Genomic DNA, 24,353 nt, shown 5'->3' on the forward strand with positions numbered 1-24,353 from the left:
TGTGTTTTATGCACCAGTTAGGACTGTTACGGTTTTCACGTTTATAGTTTTGTAGTTTGTTCATGTTTGAGTTTTCTTATTAAAGAACCATGAACTATAACCACACTGTGTTTTGGTCCGCCTCTCCTTCCCAGGAAGAAAACCGTGACAGTAATGTGTACTGTTAATATTTTATTTCACATTTGTTTATCTATTTCACTAGCTTTGGCAAAATAAACATGTGTTTCCCATGCCAATAAAGCCCTTGCAGTGAAATTGAATTGAACTGAGAGAGAGAGAAACAATTTGGTTCGAGGACACCATTCTGGACACACGACTTCCTAACGGGAAGCCAAGGAGAGGTCCCAGTAGCATCACAGACTAGGACATCAGAGCAGGGCTACACGTCACAGCAACTGTCTATTCTCTCTCTCCCCCTTTCATTCTCCACTCGCTTTAAGAAAAGAAAGACAATCTGGAATAATTGAATCATTCGTCTTATCATTAGAGTTTCTGTCACACCCTGATCTGTTTCACCTGTTCCTGTGATTGTCTCCACCCCCTCCAGGTGTCCCTTGTTTCCCCCAGTGTATTTATCCCTGTGTCTCCTGTCTCTCTGTGCCAGTGTATTTATCCCTGTGTTTCCTGTCTCTCTGTACCAGTGTATTTATCCCTGTGTTTCCTGTCTCTCTGTGCCAGTGTATTTATCCCTGTGTCTCCTGTCTCTCTGTGTCAGTGTATTTATCCCTGTGTTTCCTGTCTCTCTGTACCAGTGTATTTATCCCTGTGTTTCCTGCCTCTCTGTACCAGTGTATTTATCCCTGTGTTTCCTGTCTCTCTGTACCAGTGTATTTATCCCTGTGTCTCCTGTCTCTCTGTGTCAGTGTATTTATCCCTGTGTTTCCTGTCTCTCTGTACCAGTGTATTTATCCCTGTGTTTCCTGCCTCTCTGTACCAGTGTATTTACCCCTGTGTTTCCTGTCTCTCTGTACCAGTGTATTTATCCCTGTGTTTCCTGTCTCTCTGTACCAGTGTATTTATCCCTGTGTTTCCTGTCTCTCTGTGCCAGTGTATTTATCCCTGTTTCCTGCCTCTCTGTACCAGTGTATTTATCCCTGTGTTTCCTGTCACTCTGTACCAGTGTATTTATCCCTGTGTTTCCTGTCTCTCTGTGCCAGTGTATTTATCCCTGTGTGTCCTGCATTTTTCCCGTTCTCCTGCTTTTTGCATTCTCCTTTTTCTAGTCCTCCTGGTTTTGACCCTTGCCTGTTTCTGGACTTTGTACCCACCTGCCTGACCATTCTGCCTGCCTTGACCACGAGCCTGTCTGCCACTCTGTACCTCCTGGACTCTGATCTGGTTTTGACCTTTTTGCCTGTCCACAACCATTCTCTAGCCGAGCCCTTTGGATTATTTAACATTGTAAGACTCAAAACATCTGCCTCCTGTGTCTGCATTTGGGTCTTACCTTGTGCCTTGATCGTTTCCTCTAACTCCAGTTCTATAATTAACTTTATTGTCTGCAACACCCGAAACCTAATTAAAAGCATTTTTGTCATTGATTTTCCAACCCAGGTTGGGTAATTTAAGGCGAGTGGTCCGTCCGAGGACGACTTACTCATTTTGACTTTGCCCTACGCAGCTCACCTCCGCCGCATGTGTCGATAACATTAAACATTCCTGTAAATTAAATCATTTAAGGACCCGCTTGAAAAAGCCGCGGCGGAAACTTGAGGAATACCAATTACATGGGTTGAATTAAAACGTACGACAAAGACAGGGTATCTGAGACCTCCCTGAGGAGAGAGAATGGGAGAATGAAGAGTTGTGTGTTTGCTAGCATACGTGTGTGTGTGTGTGTGTGTGTGTGTGTGTGCATAGTCCTACGTGTTTGTGTACAAAGGTGGTGTCCTCTTAAACAAATCTACAAGACAAGGTTAAGTCACCAAGACTCCCAATTCATAATGGATTAGTCTAAAATATACTACCACCATGCACTGGGAGATCTATCTAATAGATACTACCACCATGCACTGGGAGATCTAATACATATTACCACCATGCACTGGGAGATCTAATACATGCTACCACCATGCACTGGGAGATCTAATACATATTACCACATGCACTGTGAGATCTATCTAATACATACTACCACCATGCACTGTGAGATCTAATACATGCTACCACCATGCACTGGGAGATCTAATACATATTACCACTATGCACTGGGAGATCTATCTAATACATACTACCACCATGCACTGGGAGATCTAATACATATTACCACCATGCACTGGGAGATCTAATACATGCTACCACGATGCACTGGGAGATCTAATACATACTACCACCATGCACTGGGAGATCTAATACATATTACCACCATGCACTGGGAGATCTAATACATATTACCACCATGCACTGTGAGATCTATCTAATACATACTACCACCATGCACTGTGAGATCTAATACATGCTACCACCATGCACTGGGAGATCTAATACATACTACCACCATGCACTGGGAGATCTAATACATATTACCACCATGCACTGTGAGATCTATCTAATACATACTACCACCATGCACTGGGAGATCTATCTAATACATACTACCACCATGCACTGTGAGATCTAATACATGCTACCACCATGCACTGGGAGATCTATCTAATACATACTACCACCATGCACTGGGAGATCTATCTAATACATACTACCACCATGCACTGGGAGATCTATCTAATACATGCTACCACCATGCACTGGGAGATCTATCTAATACATACTACCACCATGCACTGGGAGATCTAATACATATTACCACTATGCACTGGGAGATCTATCTAATACATACTACCACCATGCACTGGGAGATCTAATACATATTACCACCATGCACTGGGAGATCTAATACATGCTACCACCATGCACTGGGAGATCTATCTAATACATAATACCACCATGCACTGTGAGATCTAATACATACTACCACCATGCACTGTGAGATCTAATACATACTACCACCATGCACTGGGAGATCTAATACATACTACCACCATGCACTGGGAGATCTATCTAATACATAATACCACCATGCACTGTGAGATCTAATACATACTACCACCATGCACTGTGAGATCTAATACATACTACCACCATGCACTGGGAGATCTAATACATATTACCACCATGCACTGTGAGATCTATCTAATACATACTACCACCATGCACTGTGAGATCTAATACATACTACCACCATGCACTGTGAGATCTAATACATACTACCACCATGCACTGGGAGATCTATCTAATACATAATACCACCATGCACTGTGAGATCTAATACATATTACCACCATGCACTGGGAGATCTAATACATATTACCACCATGCACTGTGAGATCTATCTAATACATACTACCACCATGCACTGTGAGATCTAATACATATTACCACCATGCACTGTGAGATCTATCTAATACATACTACCACCATGCACTGGGAGATCTAATACATACTACCACCATGCACTGGGAGATCTATATAATACATACTACCACCATGCACTGTGAGATCTAATACATACTACCACCATGCACTGAGAGATCTATCTAATACATACTACCACCATGCACTGTGAGATCTAATACATACTACCACCATGCACTGTGAGATCTAATACATACTACCACCATGCACTGGGAGATCTAATACATATTACCACCATGCACTGTGAGATCTATCTAATACATACTACCACCATGCACTGTGAGATCTAATACATACTACCACCATGCACTGTGAGATCTATCTAATACATACTACCACCATGCACTGGAGATCTATATAATGCATACTACGACCATGCACTGGGAGATCTATCTAATACATACTACCACCATGCACTGGGAGATCTATCTAATACCTACTACCACCATGCACTGTGAGATCTAATACATACTACCACCATGCACTGGGATATCTATCTAATACATACTACCACCATGCACTGGGAGATCTATATAATACATACTACCACCAGGGGGAGGTTTATGACCCCCATAAATACCTTTCCCATTCTTCTTCTCTCTACTCTACCAATGTGACTATTGAAAATCCCTTTGTTAACATTGAGAGAGAGTCTGGTGACATCAAAAGATGGGAACGGAACCATATTTCGGTAATCCAACCAGCTGAAAATATGCGTTGGTACTAAATTAATATGATGCCAGATCAGTTGGCGTCTGAGACATTATTACTTATGATAGGACGACATAAACTCTATTTATCCGATTCACATGGAATTGTTGTGCAATTTAAATGTTTAAAAATGTAACTATTTGTGAAAAGATGAAATGCAATTTTAGCTTCCAAATGAGAGAATTGGATTTTCATGAGTGAACTATGCTCAACTCAGTGGCCCCGCCCACTTCAACAGACATTGGTTATAAACTATGAAACACGCCCTTCTCTCCCCTCCTATATAAAGCCCTTAACTAAAAGGTAACTTTCTGTTGCGAGGACATTAGGGCGACAGGCCTACATTAAAAACGCTCAGACAATAACCTGTTCTGCGGACATGTGGACTTGAGGTCCCCACGTTGAAAGGACAAAGAACTAAGCCAACCTCAGCAAGAATCAAACGAAATTAGCATTGAATTTCAATGGGAAGGTGACGACCTACATGTCGGAAGGATGAATTTTGACTATACCAGCCAGAATATAGCATGAGCATATAGCATGGCAGCTTGGTATGAACTTTGAAGTGTTATTCACTAAAGAAGTGATACCTCCTAGCCGTCGCATTAGCGCAGCAACTGTAGACGTGGGCTAGGAGAGGACGGACAGAGTACCAATTCTACCACGCTCCAGTTCACCACTAGACAGTCTTCCGAGAACCAGAGATCCATACTGGACAACCCGGCATACCATCTACGACCAATCTACCGAAGCGCAGCTCAGAGTAAATACTTATTGCATTTTCCTTTTTATTTAGAATGCATAAGATTCTGTATTTACGATAGTACAGCTTCTCCCTTTGTTACTCAGTCTTCCCGCTCTTTCACTCAACCCCAGCCCCTTTTCTTTGTGTAAACAGCCGCTGTATCGGCTCCGTTCGCCAGGTCCATCAATGTAGGATTCATTCTGTGTGATTAGTTAGGTATTTAGTAAATAAAGAATTAAAACCAAATTATGTATTGCTGATTCAACTCGTTAGCCAGGGTTCGTGAAAATAACCAATAATTTACAACTTTAATGAGACTAAACAAGGTGACGATTAAATATTGACTGCAATTGATGTAAAAGATGACCAGGTCTTTAAGAGTTTATTCGGAAGATAACAGCTCTATAAACATTATTTTGTGGTTGTCACGCCCTGACTTTAGAGATCCTTATTTATTCTCTATGTTTGGTTAGGTCAGGGTGTGACTCGGGAATCAATGTTTTCTATTTCTTTGTTGTTTTTGCCAAGTGTGGTTCCCAATCAGAGGCAGCTGTCTATCTCTGATTGGGGATCATATATAAGTTGTGATTTTCCGACATTGCATTTGTGGGGAGCAATTTTCTTTTTAGCCGTTTTGTTGCCTGACAGAACTGTGCGCTTTCGTTTTTTCGTTGCGGTGTTCAGTGCATGAACGCCAACTACGCTGCACCTTGGTCTCCTTCTTCAACCCACAAGTATTGTTACAGTGGTGCCCCGACTTTCTAGTTAATTACATTCACCTGATTAGCTAATCAGGTAATATGAATTACAGAGAAATTATTTTATAGAATAGCATGTCATATCACTTAATCCGGCATAGCCAAAGACACGACACCTGGAATTAAAATACATTTGGGGGGGTAGGGGGGTTGCACAACATGCCTACCACTTTGAAGATGCAAAATATTTTTACAATTACAGCTGCAAGTCTCGTGGGGTATGTCTCTATAAGCTTGGCACATCTAGCCACTGGGATTTTTGCCCATTCTTCAAGGCAAAACTGCTCCAGCTCCTTCAAGTTGGATGGGTTACGCTGGTGTACAGCAATCTTTAGGTCATACCACAGATTCTCAATTGGATTGAGGTCTGGGCTTTGACTAGGCCATTCCAAGACATGTAAATAGTTCCCCATAAACCACTCGAGTGTCGCTTTAGCAGTATGCTTAGGGTCAATGTCCTGCTGGAAGGTGAACCTCCATCCCAGTCTCAAATCTCTGGAAGACATCTCAAGAATGTCCCTGTATTTAGCGCCATCTATCACTCATTCATTTCTGACCAGTTTCCCAGTCCCTGCTGATGAAAAACTTTCCCACAGCATGATGCTGCCACCACCATGCTTCACTGGGGGGAAGGTGTACTCGGGGTGATGAGAGGAGTTGGGTTTGCCCCAGACATTGCGTTTTCCTTGATGGCTAAAAAGCTTTTAGCCTCATTTGACCAGAGTACCTTCTTCCATATGTTTGGCAAATACAAATGTGTTTCCTTATTTTTTTTTTAAGCATTGGCTTTGTTTTGGCCACTCTTCCGTAAAGCCCAGCTCTGTGGAGTGTACGGCTTAAAGTTGTCCCATGGACAGATACTCCATTCTTCGCTGTGGAGCCTTGCAGCTCCTTCAGGGTTATCTTTGGTCTCTTTGTTGTCTCTCTGATTAATGCCCTCCTTGTCTGGTCTGTGAGTTTTCGTGGGCGGCCCTCTCATGACAGGTTGGTTGTGGTGCCATATTCTTTCAATTTTTTATAATGGATTTATTGGTGCTCTGTGGGATGTTCAAAGTTTCTGATATTTTTTTATAACCTAACCCTGATCTGTACTTCTCCACAACTTTGTTCCTGACCAGTTTGGAGAGGTCCTTGATCTTCATGGTGCCACTTGCTTAGCGGTGATGCAGACTCTGGGGCCTTTCAGAACAGGTGTAAATATACTGAGATCATGTGACAGATCATGTGACTTCTGAAGGTAATTGGTTGCACTAGATCTTATTTGGGGTTTTCATAGCAAAGGGAGTGAATACATACGCACCACTTTACAATTTTTACATTTTTACATTATTTTGAAACAAGTTATTTTTTTTCATTTCACTTCACCAATTTGGACTATTTTGTGTATGTCCATTACATGAAATCCAAATAAAAAAAATATATTTAAATTACATTCTGTAATGCAAAAAAAAAAAAGGGAAAATGACAAGGGGGCTGAATACTTTTGCAAGGCACTGTATTCTCCGTTTTTATTTAATCTAATCCGTCCGGCTAGTCAGAGGCTAGGAAAGCACACACAAATTCCCACCCTGGGTGGTGTAACACATTAACTCTTACTAGTCTTTCTGGGTGGTGTAACACATTAACTCTTATTAGTCTTCCTGGGTGGTGTAACACATGAACTCTTAATCATCTCCCTGGGTGGTGTAACACATGAGCTCTTAATCATCTCCCTGGGTGGTGTAACACATTAACTCTTACTAGTCTTCCTGGGTGGTGTAACACATTAACTCTTACTAGTCTTTCTGGGTGGTGTAACACATAAACTCTTAATCATCTCCCTGGGTGGTGTAACACATGAGCTCTTAATCATCTCCCTGGGTGGTGTAACACATTAACTCTTACTAGTCTTTCTGGGTGGTGTAACACATGAACTCTTACTAGTCTTTCTGGGTGGTGTAACACATTAACTCTTACTAGTCTTCCTGGGTGGTGTAACACATGAGCTCTTAATCATCTCCCTGGGTGGTGTAACACATTAACTCTTACTAGTCTCCCTGGGTGGTGTAACACATGAACTCTTAGTAGTCTTCCTGGGTGGTGTAACACATGAACTCTTACTAGTCTTTCTGGGTGGTGTAACACATGAACTCTTACTAGTCTTCCTGGGTGGTGTAACACATGAGCTCTTAATCATCTCCCTGGGTGGTGTAACACATGAACTCTTACTAGTCTTTCTGGGTGGTGTAACACATTAACTCTTAGTAGTCTTTCTAGGTGGTGTAACACATTAACTCTTAGTAGTCTTCCTGGGTGGTGTAACACATTAACTCTTACTAGTCTTTCTGGGTGGTGTAACACATTAACTCTTACTTGTCTTTCTGGGTGGTGTAACACATTAACTCTTAGTAGTCTTTCTGGGTGGTGTAACACATTAACTCTTAGTAGTCTTTCTGGGTGGTGTAACACATGAACTCTTAGTAGTCTTTCTGGGTGGTGTAACACATTAACTCTTAGTAGTCTTTCTGGGTGGTGTAACACATTAACTCTTAGTAGTCTTTCTGGGTGGTGTAACACATGAACTCTTAGTAGTCTTTCTGGGTGGTGTAACACATTAACTCTTAGTAGTCTTTCTGGGTGGTGTAACACATGATATCAGTGAGGCGTTCCTTTTTTTATTTTCACTATCGCACACCTGTCTATTCTCTTTTTCTCTCGCTACCTCTCTCTTCTTTATCTCCTTCTCATTCTCTCCCTGGCTTGTACTCTTCCTTTTCTCTCTCTCTCTGTCTCTCTCTGAAACGGTTGGTTTCACCCTCTGTCCACCCATCCCCTGTTCCATTTGTGAAAAGTGAGGCGAGGAGTCAAGCTCTATTTTCATGTTCAACAGAGTCCATCAATCAGTTAAAGTGAAGAGCAAGAAGAAGGAGGAGGAGAGGGAAGGAGAGGGAGAAGGAGGCAGGGTGAGGAAGGGAAGCAGGGAAGCAGGGGACAAGAGACAAAAGAGGACAGAAGGAATGCCTGTGTGAAGGAGAGGTATGGAGGGAGTGGAAGTAGAGTCTATAGACAGAAGTCTGGAGAATAAAGGAACGAAAAGTTCGGAGAGTGACATTGGCATAGCGGCAGTCTCTTTAGTACCTGCACACTTCTTACAGATGACAACCCCCAGATTGATGGAGGCCCATTCGGGCTGCGACGCTCGGCAGTCGGCACAGATCCTGTTGGACTCGTTGAACCAGATCTTCTCGGCCACTTCATAATCGGAGAGCGTTTCGGCTATCGATTCCTGGAATGCTTCAATCCACTCCTCTTTCTCCCTTTCCGATTCGGCCGTGAAGCTGAAACAAAAAAAAATAAAAAATAAATATATATATATATATATATATATATATATATATATTTTTTTTTTTAAACCACATTATTGATGTTAGCAGACCAATTAAACAGTACATACAATTTGTGTTGCTTCATGTGGTGGGGTTATATGGTTTCTTTACATTGTGGGTGATGTGTACGGGTTGAATAGGGTTAAGTGCAATGATGCATATAAAACCTGTATTGCTGACGGTACGTATAGGCCAATTAGAGGTTTTGAAGCAAACGGTCGGCCATATTGGTAGTCCTCAGAAGGAGCAGTCCTACATTGGAATGTATAGGCTCTAGAGTATTTCAATGACATTTTTCAAGGTCAAAATTTGACTTATTTAAGTATTTATTGTGGTAGTGGGGACAGTAACATGCGTACTCTCTAAAATAAATACTTATATATATATATATTTTCTTTTCTGTTCACATAATAAAAAATACACATTAAGGTGTCTATAATAGATCCAAGACAGTGTGGTTCAAGCCCTGAATGCTGATTGGCTGACAGCCGTGATATATCAGACCGTATACCATGGGTATGACTAAACATTTATTTGTACTGCTCTAAGTACGTTGGTAAGCAGTTTACAAATAGTCATAAAGGCCTAAAAACAAATAAATTAGCAAAAATGTCTAAAAAAACATGTTTTTTCTTTGTCATTATAGTGTATTGTCTGTAGATTGTTGAGGGAAAAAAACTATTGAATCAATTTTAGAATAAGGCTGTTAACCTAACAAAATGTGGAAAAAGTCAAGGGGTCTGAATACTTTCCGAAGGCACGGAATATACAAAAGTATGTGGACACCCCTTAAAATTAGTAGATTTCACTATTTCAGTCAAACCCTTTGCTGAGAGGTGTATAAAATCAAACACACGGCCATGCAATCTCCATAGACACATATTGACAGTAGAATGGCCTTACTGAAGAGCTCAGTGACTTTCAAAGTGGCACCGTCATAGGATGCCACCTATCCAACAAGTCAGTTTGTGAAATGTCTGCCCTGCTAGAGCTGCCACGGTCAACTGTAAATGCTGTTATTACGAAGTGCTGTTATTGTGAAGTGAAAAGGTCTAGGAGAAACAACGGCTCAGCTGCGACGTGGTAGGCCACACAAGCTCACAGAATGGGACCGCCGAGTGCTGAAATGTGTAGCACAGCGGTGGGAAACTCCAGTCCTCTAGTGCATGATTGGTGTTACACTTTTTCTCCATTCCTAGCAAACACAGCAGATGAATCAAATTGCATTCAAAACGGAAGATCACGATCAGGACTGGAGTTGCTCACCCTTGGTGTAGCATGTAAAACATTGTCTGTCCTCGGTTACAACACTCACTACCGAGTTCCAAACTGCCTCTGGGAGCAACGTCAGCACAATAACTGTTTTGTCGGGAGCTTCATGAAATGGGTTTCTATGGCCGAGCAGCCTACCGAACAGCCATTCAAGCCTACCATAACCATGTGCAATGCCCAGCGTCGGCTGGAGTGGTGTAAAGCTCGCCGCCATTGGACTGGAGCAGTGGAAAAGTGTTCTCTGGAGTGATGAATCACTCTTCACCTTCTGTCAGTCCGACATACGAATCTGGGTTTGGCAGATGCCAGGTGAACGCTACCTACCCAAATAAATAGTGCCACTGTAAAGTTTCGTGGAGGAGGAATAATGGTCTGGGGGTTCATGGTTCGGGCTAGGCCCCTTAGTTCCAATGAAGGGAAATCTTAGTAGACAATCACACTCTAGACAATTCTGTGCTCCCAACTTTGAGGTAACAGTTTCAGCACGACAATGCCCCCGTGCTCAAACTGAGGTCCATACAGAAAAAGAGATCGGTCTGGAAGAACTTGACTGGCCTGCAAAGAGCCCTGACCACAACCCCAAAAACACCTTTGGGATGAATTGGAACACCGACTGCGAGGTTAAACACATCATTGGTTAAGTGTGTGTGCGTGCGTGTGTGCGTGCGCGTGTGCACGTGCATGTGCGTGTGTGTGTGTGTGTGTGTGTGTGTGTGTAGGGGTATACCGTGGCTTCACCTCCCTTTGCACTTTTCTTATTTTGTTGCTTTACAACCTGGAATTGAAATATCATTTTTGGGGGTTTGTATAATTTGATTTACACAACATGCCACCTTTTGCTACAATTACAGCTGCAAGTCTCTTGGGGTATGTCTCTATAAGCTTGGCACATCTAGCCACTGGGATTGTTGCCCATTCTTCAAGGCAAAACTGCTCCAGATCCTTCAAGTTGGATGGGTTACGCTGGTGTACAGCAATCTTTAAGTCATACCACAGATTCTCAATTGGATTGAGGTCTGGGCTTTGACTGGGCAATTCCAAGACATTTAAATGTTTCCCCTTAAACCACTTGAGTGTTGCTTTAGCAGTATGCTTAGGGTCATTGTCCTGCTGGAAGGTGAACCTCCGTCCCAGTCTCAAATCTCTGGAAGATTGAAACAGGTTTCCCTCAAGAATTTCCCTGTATTTAGCGCCATCCATCATTTCTTCAATTCTGACCAGTTTCCCAGTCCCTGCCGATGAAAACATACCTACAGCATGATACTGCCACCACCATGCTTCACTGTGGGGATGGTGTTCAAGGTGCTGAGATGTGTTGGGTTTGGGCCAGACCTTCGGGAGTCTCCCACATGCCTTTTGGCAAACACCAAACGTGTTTGCTTATTTTTTCTTTAAGCAATGGCTTTTTCCTGGGCACTCTTCTGTAAAGCCCATCTCTGTGGAATGTACAGCTTAAAGTGGTCCTGTGGACAGATACTCCAATCTCTGCTGTGAGGCTTTGCAGCTCCTTCAGGGTTATCTTCGGTCTCTTTGTTGTCTCTCTGATTAATGCCCTCCTTGCCTCGTCCGTGAGTTTTGGTGGGCGGCCGTCTCTTGGCAGGTTTGTTGTGGTGCCATATTCTTTCATTTTTTTAATGATGGTTTTAATGGTGCTCCGTGGGATGTTCAAAGTTTCTGATATTTTTTGTTATAACCCAATCCTGATCTGTGCTTCTCCACAACTTTGTCCCTGACCTGTTTGGAGAGATCCTTGGTCTTCATGGTTGCTTGGTGGTGCCCCTTGCTTAGTGGTGTTGCAGACTCTGGGGCCTTTCAGAACAGGTGTATGTATATATACTGAGATCATGTGACACTTCAATTGCATACAGGTGGACTTTATATAACTAATTATGCGACTTCTGAAGGTAATTGTTTGCAGCAGATATTATTTAGGAGCTTATAACAAAGGGGGTGAATATATATTTTTCCCCTTTAAAAAAAAAAACAAGTTATTTTGTTCATTTCACTTCATCAATTTGGACTATTTTGTGTGTGTCCATTACATGAAATCAAAATCAATTTCAATTACAGGTCGTCATTCAACAAAATAGGAAAAATGCCTAAGGGGTGTGAATACTTTTGCAAGGCACTGTAAACAGGTCCTTTGACATCGTCAGTGTAATATGAAACATTAACGGAGAACATTGGAATAATATTCTCACATGAGAGGGAGAGTGAAAGAAAGAGAGAGGAAGGAAGGGAGAGAGTGAGACAGAGTGGGAAATGAAAAACAGGGAGGGAAGATGAGAACATTGGAGAAAAATGTTGATGTGTCAGCCATTAGAGTCCATATAAGTGCATGTGTGCAAAATAATAAATGTCTCAGACAGTGTGTGTATGTGTGTGTGTATATTTCAATCTCAGACACACACACACACACACACACACACACACACTCCTTATCAGTCATGTTGCTCTTTTTCTACCACTCAGAATCCTTTAGCACACAATCCTTTTCCCTCTGCTTTCACAGAAACACACATTCCTATCCCCCCTGCCAGTCTCTCGGGCTGGGAGAGGAAGAGCTCCCATTGGGTGCCTGTCAGGGCCTAAAGTGACTGGGAGTCATCCGAGACTGGTGCTACCCTGTCACTTACTCCAGCCATGTCTCACTCATTAGGCTTCTAGCAAGACAACTACTGAGCGGAATGCTTCCCCCGAAGCTTTTCAACATATCTATTACTTTCTCTCACAGGCAAGCATAAAGATGCACACATTGCAGCTGCGAGTAGAGCTGGTGAATCTCTCTCTCTCTCTCTCTTTTTTTCTTGCTGCTGGAAAGAAGGAAGGAAGAGAGGGAGGGAGGATAGGAGATGAGGGAGGAGAGAAGAGGAGAGAAGCTGAGATGAAGTTAGTCTGGTGGTTTCCATGGTAACCTCTCGTTCTGTCTCCCCCACCCCATCTCCCTCTCCATCCCTCTCTTTCCTGTTGACACAGAGGGTCGGTGGTAGTATATCCCAGAGTAGCATCAGCAGCAGCAGTTGGGATCGATAGGAGAGCATCTGAACTCAATCAACCTATCTGCTTTCTGCTGAGGACAATTCCAAAGTGATGACTGCTCCCATCAGGACTTGAACAACTGCCTCAAAGACCACAGAAGAAGTGGGAGAGTGAACTACTGCCTCCAAGACCACAGAAGAAGATGGATAATGAACTACTAACTCAGTGTTCTGCTATTGCTGTAAGAATAGTCCACACAGACCAGTGCTAGCATATGCCAACCTGTGCCCTTCCATTAGCCATTACCACTGCAAATTATATACCAATCCAGCACCAACACATGTTCTACAAATAAAAACCTGAAGTGTTCGGTAACAACGTAACAAACTATTCATAAGGCATTTATAAACCATTCATAAGGCATTTATAAACCATTCATGAGTCATTTACAAGCCATTCATGAGTCATTTACAAGCCATTCATGAGTCATTTACAAGCCATTCATGAGGCATTTATAAACCATTCATGAGTCATTTACAAGCCATTCATGAGGCATTTATAAACCATTCATGAGTCATTTACAAGCCATTCATGAGGCATTTATAAACCATTCATGAGTCATTTACAAGCCATTCATGAGTCATTTATAAACCATTCATTAGTCATTTACAAGCCATTTGTGAGCCATTTACAAGCCATTCATGAGGCATTTATAAACCATTCATGAGTCATTTACAAGCCATTCATGAGTCATTTACAAGCCATTCATGAGTCATTTACAAGCCATTCATGAGTCATTTACAAGCCATTCATGAGGCATTTATAAATCATTCGTAAGGCATTTAATAAACCATTCATGAGTCATTCACAAGCCATTCATGAGTCATTTACAAGCCATTCATGAGTCATTTACAAGCCATTCGTGAGTCATTTACAAGCCATTCATGAGGCATTTATAAATCATTCGTAAGGCATTTAATAAACCATTCATGAGGTATTGATAGTTTATCATTTATTACATCACTACTCCCACATCTGTAAAACTGGAGTTTGAGTTTATTTGTATTTTTACATTAATCAACGTTTCAGTAAAAATTATGGTTTTAGCCAGCTGGCTAATTTTCAACCACAGTCCCTGGGCAGGTTATTAAAAACCATTCCAATCACAATACAGACAATCAATGAGCAGTGACCACATGCAGAGCAACAAAGGACAAGCAACACGTAGTACGCAGACAGACAGAGAAACACAGGACAAGCAACACGTAGTATGCAGACAGACAGAGCAACACAAGACAAGCAACACACCAACAGACAGAACAACACAGGACAAGCAACACGTAGTACGCAGACAGACAGAGCAACACATGATAAGCAACACGTAGTACGCAGACAGAAAGAGCAACACAGGACAAGCAACACGTAGTATGCAGACAGACAGAGCAACACAGGACAAGCAACACGTAGTACGCAGACAGAGAAAGGTAAGCAACATTTAGCATGGATACAGACAGAGAAAGATAAGCAACATTTAGCATGGATACAGAGAAAGATAAGCAACATTTAGCATGGATACAGACAGAGAAAGATAAGCAACATTTAGCATGGATACAGACAGAGAAATTGCACAAAAAGCAACAAAACAAAATCCATAAAAGCAGAAAAGTGTTTCCACACATCACCAGCTACAGACAACACGAAGACAAGCTAGTAAGCTAGTTATTCAGATGTGTATAAGCTAGTAAGCTAGTTATTCAGATGTGTATAAGGTGGTAAGCTAGTTATTCAGATGTGTATAAGGTGGTAAGCTAGTTATTCAGATGTGAATAAGGTGTTAAGCTAGTTATTTAGATGTGTACAAGCTAGCAAGCTAGTTATTTAGATGCGTACAAGCTAGCAAGCTAGTTATTTAGATGCGTACAAGCTAGCAAGCTAGTTATTTAGATGCGTGCTAGCTAGCAAGCTAGTTATTTAGATGTGTACAAGCTAGCAAGCTAGTTATTTAGATGTGTACAAGCTAGCAAGCTAGTCATTTAGATGTGTACAAGCTAGCAAGCTAGTTATTTAGATGTCTACTAGCTAGCAAGCTAGTTATTTAGATGTGTGCTAGCTAGCAAGCTAGTTATTTAGATGTGTACTAGCTAGCAAGCTAGTTATTTAGATGTGTACTAGCTAGTAAGCTAGTTATTTAGATGTGTACAAGCTAGTTATTTAGATGTGTTCAAGCTTGCAAGCCAATTATTTAGATGTGTACAAGCTAGCAAGCTAGTTATTTAGATGTGTATAAGCTAGTAAGCTAGTTATTTAGATGTGTACAAGCTAGCAAGCTAGTTATTTAGATGTGTACAAGCTAGTAAGCTAGTTATTTAGATGTGTACAAGCTAGCAAACTAGGTATTTAGATGTGTACAAGCTAACAAGCTAGTTATTTAGATGTGTACAAGCTAGCAAGCTAGTTATTTAGATGTGTAAAGCTAGCAAGCTAGTTATTTAGATGTGTAAAAGCTAGCAATCAAGTTATTTAGATGTCTACTAGCTAGCAAGCGAGTTATTTAGATGTGTACTAGCTAGCAAGCTAGACATTTAGATGTGTACAAGCTAGTTATTTAGATGTGTACAAGCTATAGCAAGCTAGTTATTTAGATGTGTACAAGCTAGCAAGCTAGTTATTTAGATGTGTACAAGCTAGCAAGCTAGTTATTTAGATGTGTACAAGTTAGCAAGCTAGTTATTTAGATGTGTACTAGCTAGCAAGCTAGTTATTTAGTGTATATGTACTTCCTTAAACATCCCGTGTTGTGTGCTTGTTATTTTACTCGGTAGAGCTGGAATGTCTGCCAATGGCATGCCCATCTTTTTGTGAGAAATTACACTGGTCATTCAACACATTTATAAAGTATTTATAAAGCATAAATAGCGCTCACTTTAGATAAGGAGCTACACAAATAATTAGTAAATGGTTTATAAATGTGGGAGTAATGATAAATAAACGTTGAACACACTTTATATATACACTGTTGACTGAGCCCTGAGCCCAATGCTAATACACTGTTGACTGAGCCCTGAGCCCAATGCTAATACACTGTTGACTGAGACCTGAGCCCAATGCTAATACACTGTTGACTGAGCCCTGAGCCCAATATTAATACACTGTTGACTGAGCCCTGAGCCCAATGCTAATACACTGTTGACTGAGACCTGAGCCCAATGCTAATACACTGTTGACTGAGCCCTGAGCCCAATGCTAATACACTGTTGACTGAGCCCTGAGCCCAATGCTAATACACTGTTGACTGAGCCCTGAGCCCAATGCTAATACACTGTTGACTGAGCCCTGAGCCCAATGCTAATACACTGTTGACTGAGCCCTGAGCCCAATGCTAATACACTGTTGACTGAGACCTGAGCCCAATGCTAATACACTGTTGACTGAGCCCTGAGCCCAATGCTAATACACTGTTGACTGAGCCCTGAGCCCAATGCTAATACACTGTTGACTGAGATCTGAGCACAATGCTAATACACTATTGACTGAGACCTGAGCCTAATTCTAATAAGCTATCGCTGGAGCTAACCGTCGATGAAAGGAAGAGTTGCTGCTTTTGAACACCTTTTGGTTCTGTTGTGATGTTTTCCTGGCCCCGTGTGTGTGTGTGTGTGTGTGTGTGTGTGTGTGTTTGTGTGTGTGTGTGTGTGTGTGTGTGTGTGTGTGTGTTTGTGTGTGTTTGTGTGTGTGCGTGTGTGTGCGTGTGTGTGTGTGTGCGTGTGTCTGATGTTTTCCTGGCCCCGGTCACTTTCCCCCAGCGGCGAATGTGTGTGAGGCTCGGAAAGACACACACTGCGAGGGGGAATGTGACGGGGCCAGGAAAACATCAGACACACGCACACACACACACAAACACACACACACACACACACACACAACCTGTCTCATTGCTGTATGACCGCCCTGCCATGTGTACGAGGAGAGAACAGGGCTCCAGGAAGACAAGCGCTAATTATTGATCTATTTTTTACATTTTTTTTATTTAACAAATCTCCCGGGAGGGTTGTGCACGCCTGGCGCTGTGAAGCAACACCATCCCTTGTACAGGCTGCCGTTGTGGAGGACGGGGCGGATGCAGCGTTTTGAGCGACCCCGGGACCTACACGGCAATAATCGATGAGCCGCTTGCTTGTTTGTCTGTTAATGGCCCCATTCAAAGCCCAACCGCCGAGACAAAACACTGCCTGTTTGCTAGAATTGTTTTGAATTGTTGCATTAAATATTTTGTTGTTTCTTCACCTGGCATATATATGACCGATCAATCTGTTTATCTATCTCTCCTTAATGGCCGTGTTCGTTTCAGTCCTATAAAGAGATGGGTATAATTGTGATTTTGTGCTTCAAAGAGGACTCTGTGAGAATAATCGTGGAACATCCTGATGAGGTGATGGGCACCTGAGGGGGTTTCATGGATCTAAATCAATTTCAAACCTACTAGCATCTCCTCCCTGGGATTCAGATAAAACTCATTTCATCACTTTAAGCTGTAAAGACTCACTCTGTGAATGGTTTCATTGTTTTTAATGGCGGGAATCACCCCGTGGTGTTTTTGGCTTTGCTTCACCAATCACCACCAGACTAGCAAAATTGTACTTTAAAGCAAGCAAGCTATGTTTGCTAAGAGTACGGACATTAAGAGAGAAGGGGAAGAGGTGTTTTGAGGTGGTTGTTTTACAGTCACATAGCATTTTGTTGCATCATTAATAACATAGTCTACAGTAGAGGCAGTAAAGTACAGTACTTCATGACATTCAGCATCTATTCATATTCAGTATAAAGACACTATGTCTCCTTATTTAAAGGCCCAGTGCAGTCATAAAACATGATTTTCATGTGTTTTATACATATTTGAAAATGATGATAATGCCCTTTTAGTGTAAAAAGCAGTTTGAAAAGAATGCCTGAAATTTCTGCCTGTTTTTTGCAGGATGGATTTTTGGCCTGCCTGGTAACTTTTTACTTTTATTTTTTTAATTTCACCTTTATTTAACCAGGTAGGCCAGTTGACAACAAGTTCTCATTTACAACTGTGACCTGGCCAGGAATGAAGCAAAGCAGTGCGACACAAAACAACAAGGAGTTACACGTGGTTTAATCAAAAGTACAGTCAATAACACAATAGAAAAAATATATGTACAGTGTGTGCAAATGAGGTAAGATTAGGGAGGTAAGGCAATAAATATGCCAGAGTGGCGAAATAATTACAATTTAGCAATAAAACACAGGAGTGACAGATGCACATTCATCTTCTGCACATGTAGAGCTACTGGGGTGCAAAGGAGCCAAAAATAATAATAAAGATAAATAAATTGCAGTATGGGGATGAGGTAGATGGATGGGCTATTAACAGATGGGCTATGTACAGGCGCAGTGATCTGCGAGCTGCTCCGACTTAAAGTTAGTGAGGGAGATATGAGTCTCCAGCTTCAGTGAATGCAGTCAAAGGAGAAGTTGGCTTTGGGGGTGACCAGTGAGATATACCTGCTGGAGTGGGTGCTACAAGTGGGTGCTGCTATGGTGACCAGTGAGCTGAGATAAGGCGGGGCTTTACCTAGCAGAGACTTGTAGATGACCTGGAGCCAGTGGGTTTGGCGACGAGTATGAATCGAGGGTCAGCCAATGAGAACATACAGGTCGCAGTGGTGGGTAGTATATGGGCCTTTGGTGACAAAACGGATGGCACTGTGATAGACTGCATCCAATTTGCTGAGTAGAGTGTTGGAGGCTATTTTGTAAATGACATCGCCAAAGTCAAGGATCGGTAGGATAGTCAGTTTTACGAGGGTATGTTTGGCAGCATGAGGGAAGGATGCTATGTTGCCAAATAGGAAGCCAATTCTAGATGTAATTTTGGATTGGCGATGCTTAATGTGAGTCTGGAAGGAGAGTTTACAGTCTAACCAGACACCCATGTATTTGTAGTTGTCCACGTATTCTAAGTCAGAGCCATCCAGAGTAGTGATGCTGGACGGGCGAGCAGGTGCGGGCAGCGATCGATTGAAACGCATGCATTTAGTTTTACTTGCATAAAGAGCAGTTGGAGGCCACGGAAGGAGAGTTGTATGGCATTGAAGCTCATCTGGAGGTTAGTTAACACAGTGTTTAAAGAAGGGTCCGAAGTATACAGAATGGTGTCGTCTGCGTAGAGGTGAATCAGAGAATCACCAGCAGCAAGAGTGACATCATTGATGATGTATACAGAGAAAATAGTTGGCCCGAGAATTGAACCCTGTGGCACCCCCATAGAGCTTGCCAGAGGTCCGGACAACAGGCCCTCCAATTTGACACACTGAACTCTATCTGAGAAGTAGTTGAACCAGGCGAGGCAATCATTTGAGAAACCTAGGCTGTTGAGTCTGCCGATAAGGATTGACAGAGTCAAAAGCCTTGGACAGGTCGATGAATACAGCTGCACAGTATTGTCTCTTCTCGATGGCGGTTATGATATCGTTTAGGACCTTGAGCTTGGCTGAGGTCTACCCATGACCACCTCTGAAACCAGATTGCATAGAGGAGAAGGTACAGTGGGATTCAAAATGGTTGGTGACTTGGCTTTCAAAGACCTTCGAAAGGCAGGGTAGGATATATATAGGTCTGTAGCAGTTTGGGTCTAGAGTGTCTCCCTCTTTGAAGAGGGGGATGACCGCAGCAGCTTTCCAATCTTTGGGGATCTCAGACAATAAGAAAGAGAGGTTGAACAGGCTAGTAAAAGGGGTTGGAACAATTTCGGCGGATCATTTTAGAAAGAGAGGGTCCAGATTGTCTAGCCCAGCTTTAGTTATTAGAGCAATAACAAAGAGAGTTCCAAACCTCTCTGCCAATAACCTCTCTGCCAGTTCTCTTCCCCACTCAGAACGCTCCCAGACAATCCTAGCAAAATTCTTGCTTGAGAAATAGCTCTTTACTAAGAAGCTATTTTGTATATTTGTGACAATTGTAATTGAAAACAATCACAGTAAGGTACCTATGTTACCTAGAAATGATTTGATATTGAGATAAACAGCAGCATTGTAGGTTTAATGTGTTCCTTAACCTTAACATTCCAAGGTAACATTCCAAGGTAACATCCGAATCCCAAGGTAACATTCCAAGGTAACATCCCAAGGTAACATTCCAAGATAACATTCCAAGGTAACATTCCAAGGTAACATCCCAAGGTAACATTCCAAGGTAACATTCCAAGGTAACATTCCAAGGTAACGTTCCAAGTCATGACCTTTTTACAGAAGTTTCTCTTGAACAGCTTACGGTACAAATACAAGTAACTATTCAACTTCACAGTTGGATTCATTGTTACCTCTCAATGTGTTATCTAACAATGACATTCCACGGAAGCCTTTCTATTATGAGTAAATCATCTTTAAAACCCTGACCTTGAATATGAGTTTGGATTGTTTTGGGAGATATGATTATTGTAAGTAAAATAAATAGAAGAAGATGCTTATGTTTGAATGGCATTTTTTTTATAGTAATCTTCTATTTTAGTCCAGGAGGAGAAACGGAGTGAGAGGTGGGTATGAAACACCAACACACACGGGTTCAAACACAGCCATTCACACACACAAACAAAAACTTGCTCATACACATCATTTCTCACAGACACAGACACTCACCAGAAGTTTCTGAAGGGAGTGTTGATTTGGAAGAGCCTCCTGTCTGTATCTTTAATGTTAGTAGCAGTCAGATCGATCATGGAAATACCCAGGCCAGCTCTGAAGTCCTGTAGAACAGATACACTATGTCAGATCAAACATAAAGTAAGACAGGCTATGATACTAGGAGGCCAAGTGCATTATGGGGAAACAGAGGAGGGAGAGAGAGAGAGAGAGAGAGGATGGGATGTCATAGGTCATTCACATGGAAGTCACTCACTGACACAAAACAAGTAATTCAACAGATACATGTATTGACCACAGTGATGAACTGGTCACCAAATGTTGCCGTGCTTCATTCTCTATCAATACATTTTGCTTCCCGTCTTCATCGAGTTTCCGCCTCGACTTACCGTGAACGCAGTCTCCGCTAAACGCAGGAAAGCAGCCTTTGAATTTAACCCTTGTGTAGTCTTAACATTCTGTATACCCCCCTTGTCCTAAGGGTAAAAAATGACCCGCGTTCACTAAACCCCTAAAATAAAGCAGCTTATTTGAATTTTAAATCACAAACGCTGTGAATATCTGGGTTTTCCCTCTTCACAATGCAGAAAGACTGCATTTAAATCAGTGGACACCACTCGTTTTTATTACAACACATTTGTCACAACTGTTTTCTTTACTAAAGTAGAGGTTTATTATTATGATGGTTATTATTATTGTTGTTATTGTGGCTAAAGGTACTGCATCAGTGTAAACTATTTTTTTAGCAAGATGTAGCACTTGTGTAGCCTAAGACAGTAGCAGAAATGTGCAGAAAGTAGTTTTGAATGCATTTCATTGAAGGGAAACAATAACAATCTTGAACTTTTTTGGCGACATAGTGATATATTATTATATACTGTACAATGAGGAATTCAACTACAAAATACTAGTCTTCTCCCATTTCTTTAACCATTGCCCCCACCCACAAGGTATATAAACAACAACAATAAATAAGAATAAATTAAGATAATAGATACAAAACAAAAATGCGAACAACACGAATCAATCAACTCTGATTAGCACATGTAGGACAGTATGCTAGTGTGTGTACATGGACTTGGCAGATGTTTTTCTCACATATGCAGCACATAGGATTTGTTTTACAGTCCTTCTTTGGGGGACAGAATTGGTATCTCCTCCTCTTGCCTGCCCCAGCTGCAGCCTCAGGTGGATCAGGACAAGATGCAGCCCCCTGAACAGCTTTCACAAGCGCTGCAGAGAGCTGCTGTGCGGGGGAGGCGCTCCCTTCTTTGAATGTGTGGGGTTACAAGTGCCTTTCCCAGCTGCTCCAGGAACACCCTCCTCTTGTTCCGCTTATCAGGCCTCCAGGTAGGGTTGATCTTGTCCCATATCACGAAGGCATTGTATGAGGACACATCAATGATGTTTTGAAAGATGACCGGTGGCCAGTAGGTAGTCATCCTCCTGCAGCTGTAAGTTCCAATCTCCTTGTCCAGGTTGTCCACGACTCCTTTGTTGTGGTTGAGGTCCAGAATGATGGCTGGATTCCTGTCCTCGCGATCTCTGATCTCAGCCGTTTTGTGCCATATGCTCAGGAGGACCACGTTCTTGTTCCTCTTTGGGAGGTCAGAAACTAGAGTGGTGGTGGGGGTGAAGGCAAACTTTGATGAGAAGGCCTCTCTCCCCCTCGTCTGCTGGCTGAGTTCAATCAGTAACACACATAATCTCAATTTCTCATTGTGTGTGTGTGTGTGTGTGTGTGTGTGTGTGTGTGTGTGCGTGCGTGCGTGCGTGTGAATCTTTGTGGTTCTTGTGGTGTGTAAATTATATTATAACAGCCGGGTGAAAAATGACCCTAAGACAACCTTTGTACCCTGGTGGTGTACAGCTTCATGGAAAGATGAACAAAGGCGATGTTTCACTTTTTCTAATGTTGGGGGTCACTCTAGGAAAAGCAACTCAAATTTCAAGTTGAAAAAAAATCATTTAGGGGATTTTCTCTGCTGTTAAACATAGTGGTGGGTCATTTCTGACCCTTAAGACAACACAAGGGGTATTAAATCTCACTGTACCGCTGAATTTCCTCCACACGGATTGAATAAAGACCTAAGACCTTGATGCATAAATGTACCTGCGGGAGGAGGAGCTTGTTTTATAATAAGCCCATAGCCGCAAGGGACCCTAGATAAGGACCCTCCTCTCAGTCCCTCCACTCAGCCCCTCCTCTCAGCCCCTCCACTCAGCCCCTCCACTCAGCACCTCCTCTCAGCCCCTCCTCTCAGTCCCTCCTCTCAGTCCCTCCTCTCAGTCCCTCCTCTCAGTCCCTCCTCTCAGCCCCTCCACTCAGCCCCTCCACTCAGCCCCTCCTCTCAGCCCCTCCTCTCAGTCCCTCCTCTCAGTCCCTCCTCTCAGTCCCTCCTCTCAGCCCCTCATCTCAGCCCCTCCTCTCAGTCCCTCCTCTCAGCCCCTCCTCTCAGCCCCTCCTCTCAGCCCCTCCTCTCACTCCCTCCTCTCAGCCCCTCCTCTCAGTCCCTCCTCTCAGTCCCTCCTCTCAGTCCCTCCTCTAAGTCCCTCCTCTCAGCCCCTCCTCTCAGCCCCTCCTCTCAGCCCCTCCTCTAAGCCCCTCCTCTCAGCCCCTCCTCTCAGTCCCTCCTCTCAGTCCCTCCTCTCAGTCCCTCCTCTCAGCCCTTTCTCCAGGTAGAATAGAACATCATAATGGATATGAATCTCATCTCATTAGAACTAAATCTGGCCTCTCCTACGAGTGTCATTCGGTCTAATAAACAAACATAGTACATGCCACATGGATTAAAGTCTGCCCCCATGCCCTATTTCCCAGGGGCCTTTGCACAGAGATACATGAGAATGTGTGAGAAGAAGAGTCTGAAGAGGTGGCTGAAAGATGTCCACGCATTGTTTAAATGCACCTTTCCTCTTGTGTGTGTGTCTGTGTGTATGCGTGTACGTGTGTTTGTTTGTCTGTGTGTGTCTGTGTGTGTGTGTCTGTCTGCCCGCCAGTAGTAGCAGAGTGGGATGCTAAACTAACACAGGCTGTCTCCTCCTTCTCCTGCACTCAAAAGGGCTGAGGAGACGCTTTCTCATCGCCCCCAGACAGAGGGAGAGGAACAGATGAGAAAATGAGAGAGAGGAAAGTAGGAAGATAGACAGGAGAGAGAGAAGAGGGAGGAAGACAGAGATAGAAAGACAGAGAGAGAAGAGAGAAGAAGACAGAGATAGAAAGACAGAGAGAAGAGAGAAGAAGACAGAGAAAAGAGAGAGGAAGACAGAAATAGAAGAGAGAGGAAGATAGAGAAAGAAGAGATAGAAAGACAGAGAGAAGAGAGAGAAAGACAGAAATAGAAGAGATAGAAAGACAGAGAGAGAAGAGGGAGGAAGACAGAGATAG

General features: G+C 42.6%; 1 protein-coding gene across 1 annotated transcript in view; it reads right to left on the reverse strand.

The window, feature by feature from the left end:
* Positions 1-24,353, reverse strand: part of zmp:0000000660 (arf-GAP with Rho-GAP domain, ANK repeat and PH domain-containing protein 2-like) — a 257,277-nt gene that overhangs the window by 147,529 nt on the left and 85,395 nt on the right. Inside the window, exons 10-11 of the mRNA XM_036958269.1 lie at positions 20,963-21,069; positions 8,806-9,005 (exon numbers count right to left, since the gene is read on the reverse strand). Coding sequence (XP_036814164.1) covers positions 8,806-9,005; positions 20,963-21,069 — 307 coding nt within the window. The remainder of the gene's footprint in view (positions 1-8,805; positions 9,006-20,962; positions 21,070-24,353) is intronic.

The sequence above is a fragment of the Oncorhynchus mykiss genome, chromosome 21 (genome assembly GCF_013265735.2).
Source record: "Oncorhynchus mykiss isolate Arlee chromosome 21, USDA_OmykA_1.1, whole genome shotgun sequence".
In the NCBI taxonomy this organism is placed as follows: Eukaryota; Metazoa; Chordata; class Actinopteri; order Salmoniformes; family Salmonidae; genus Oncorhynchus; species Oncorhynchus mykiss.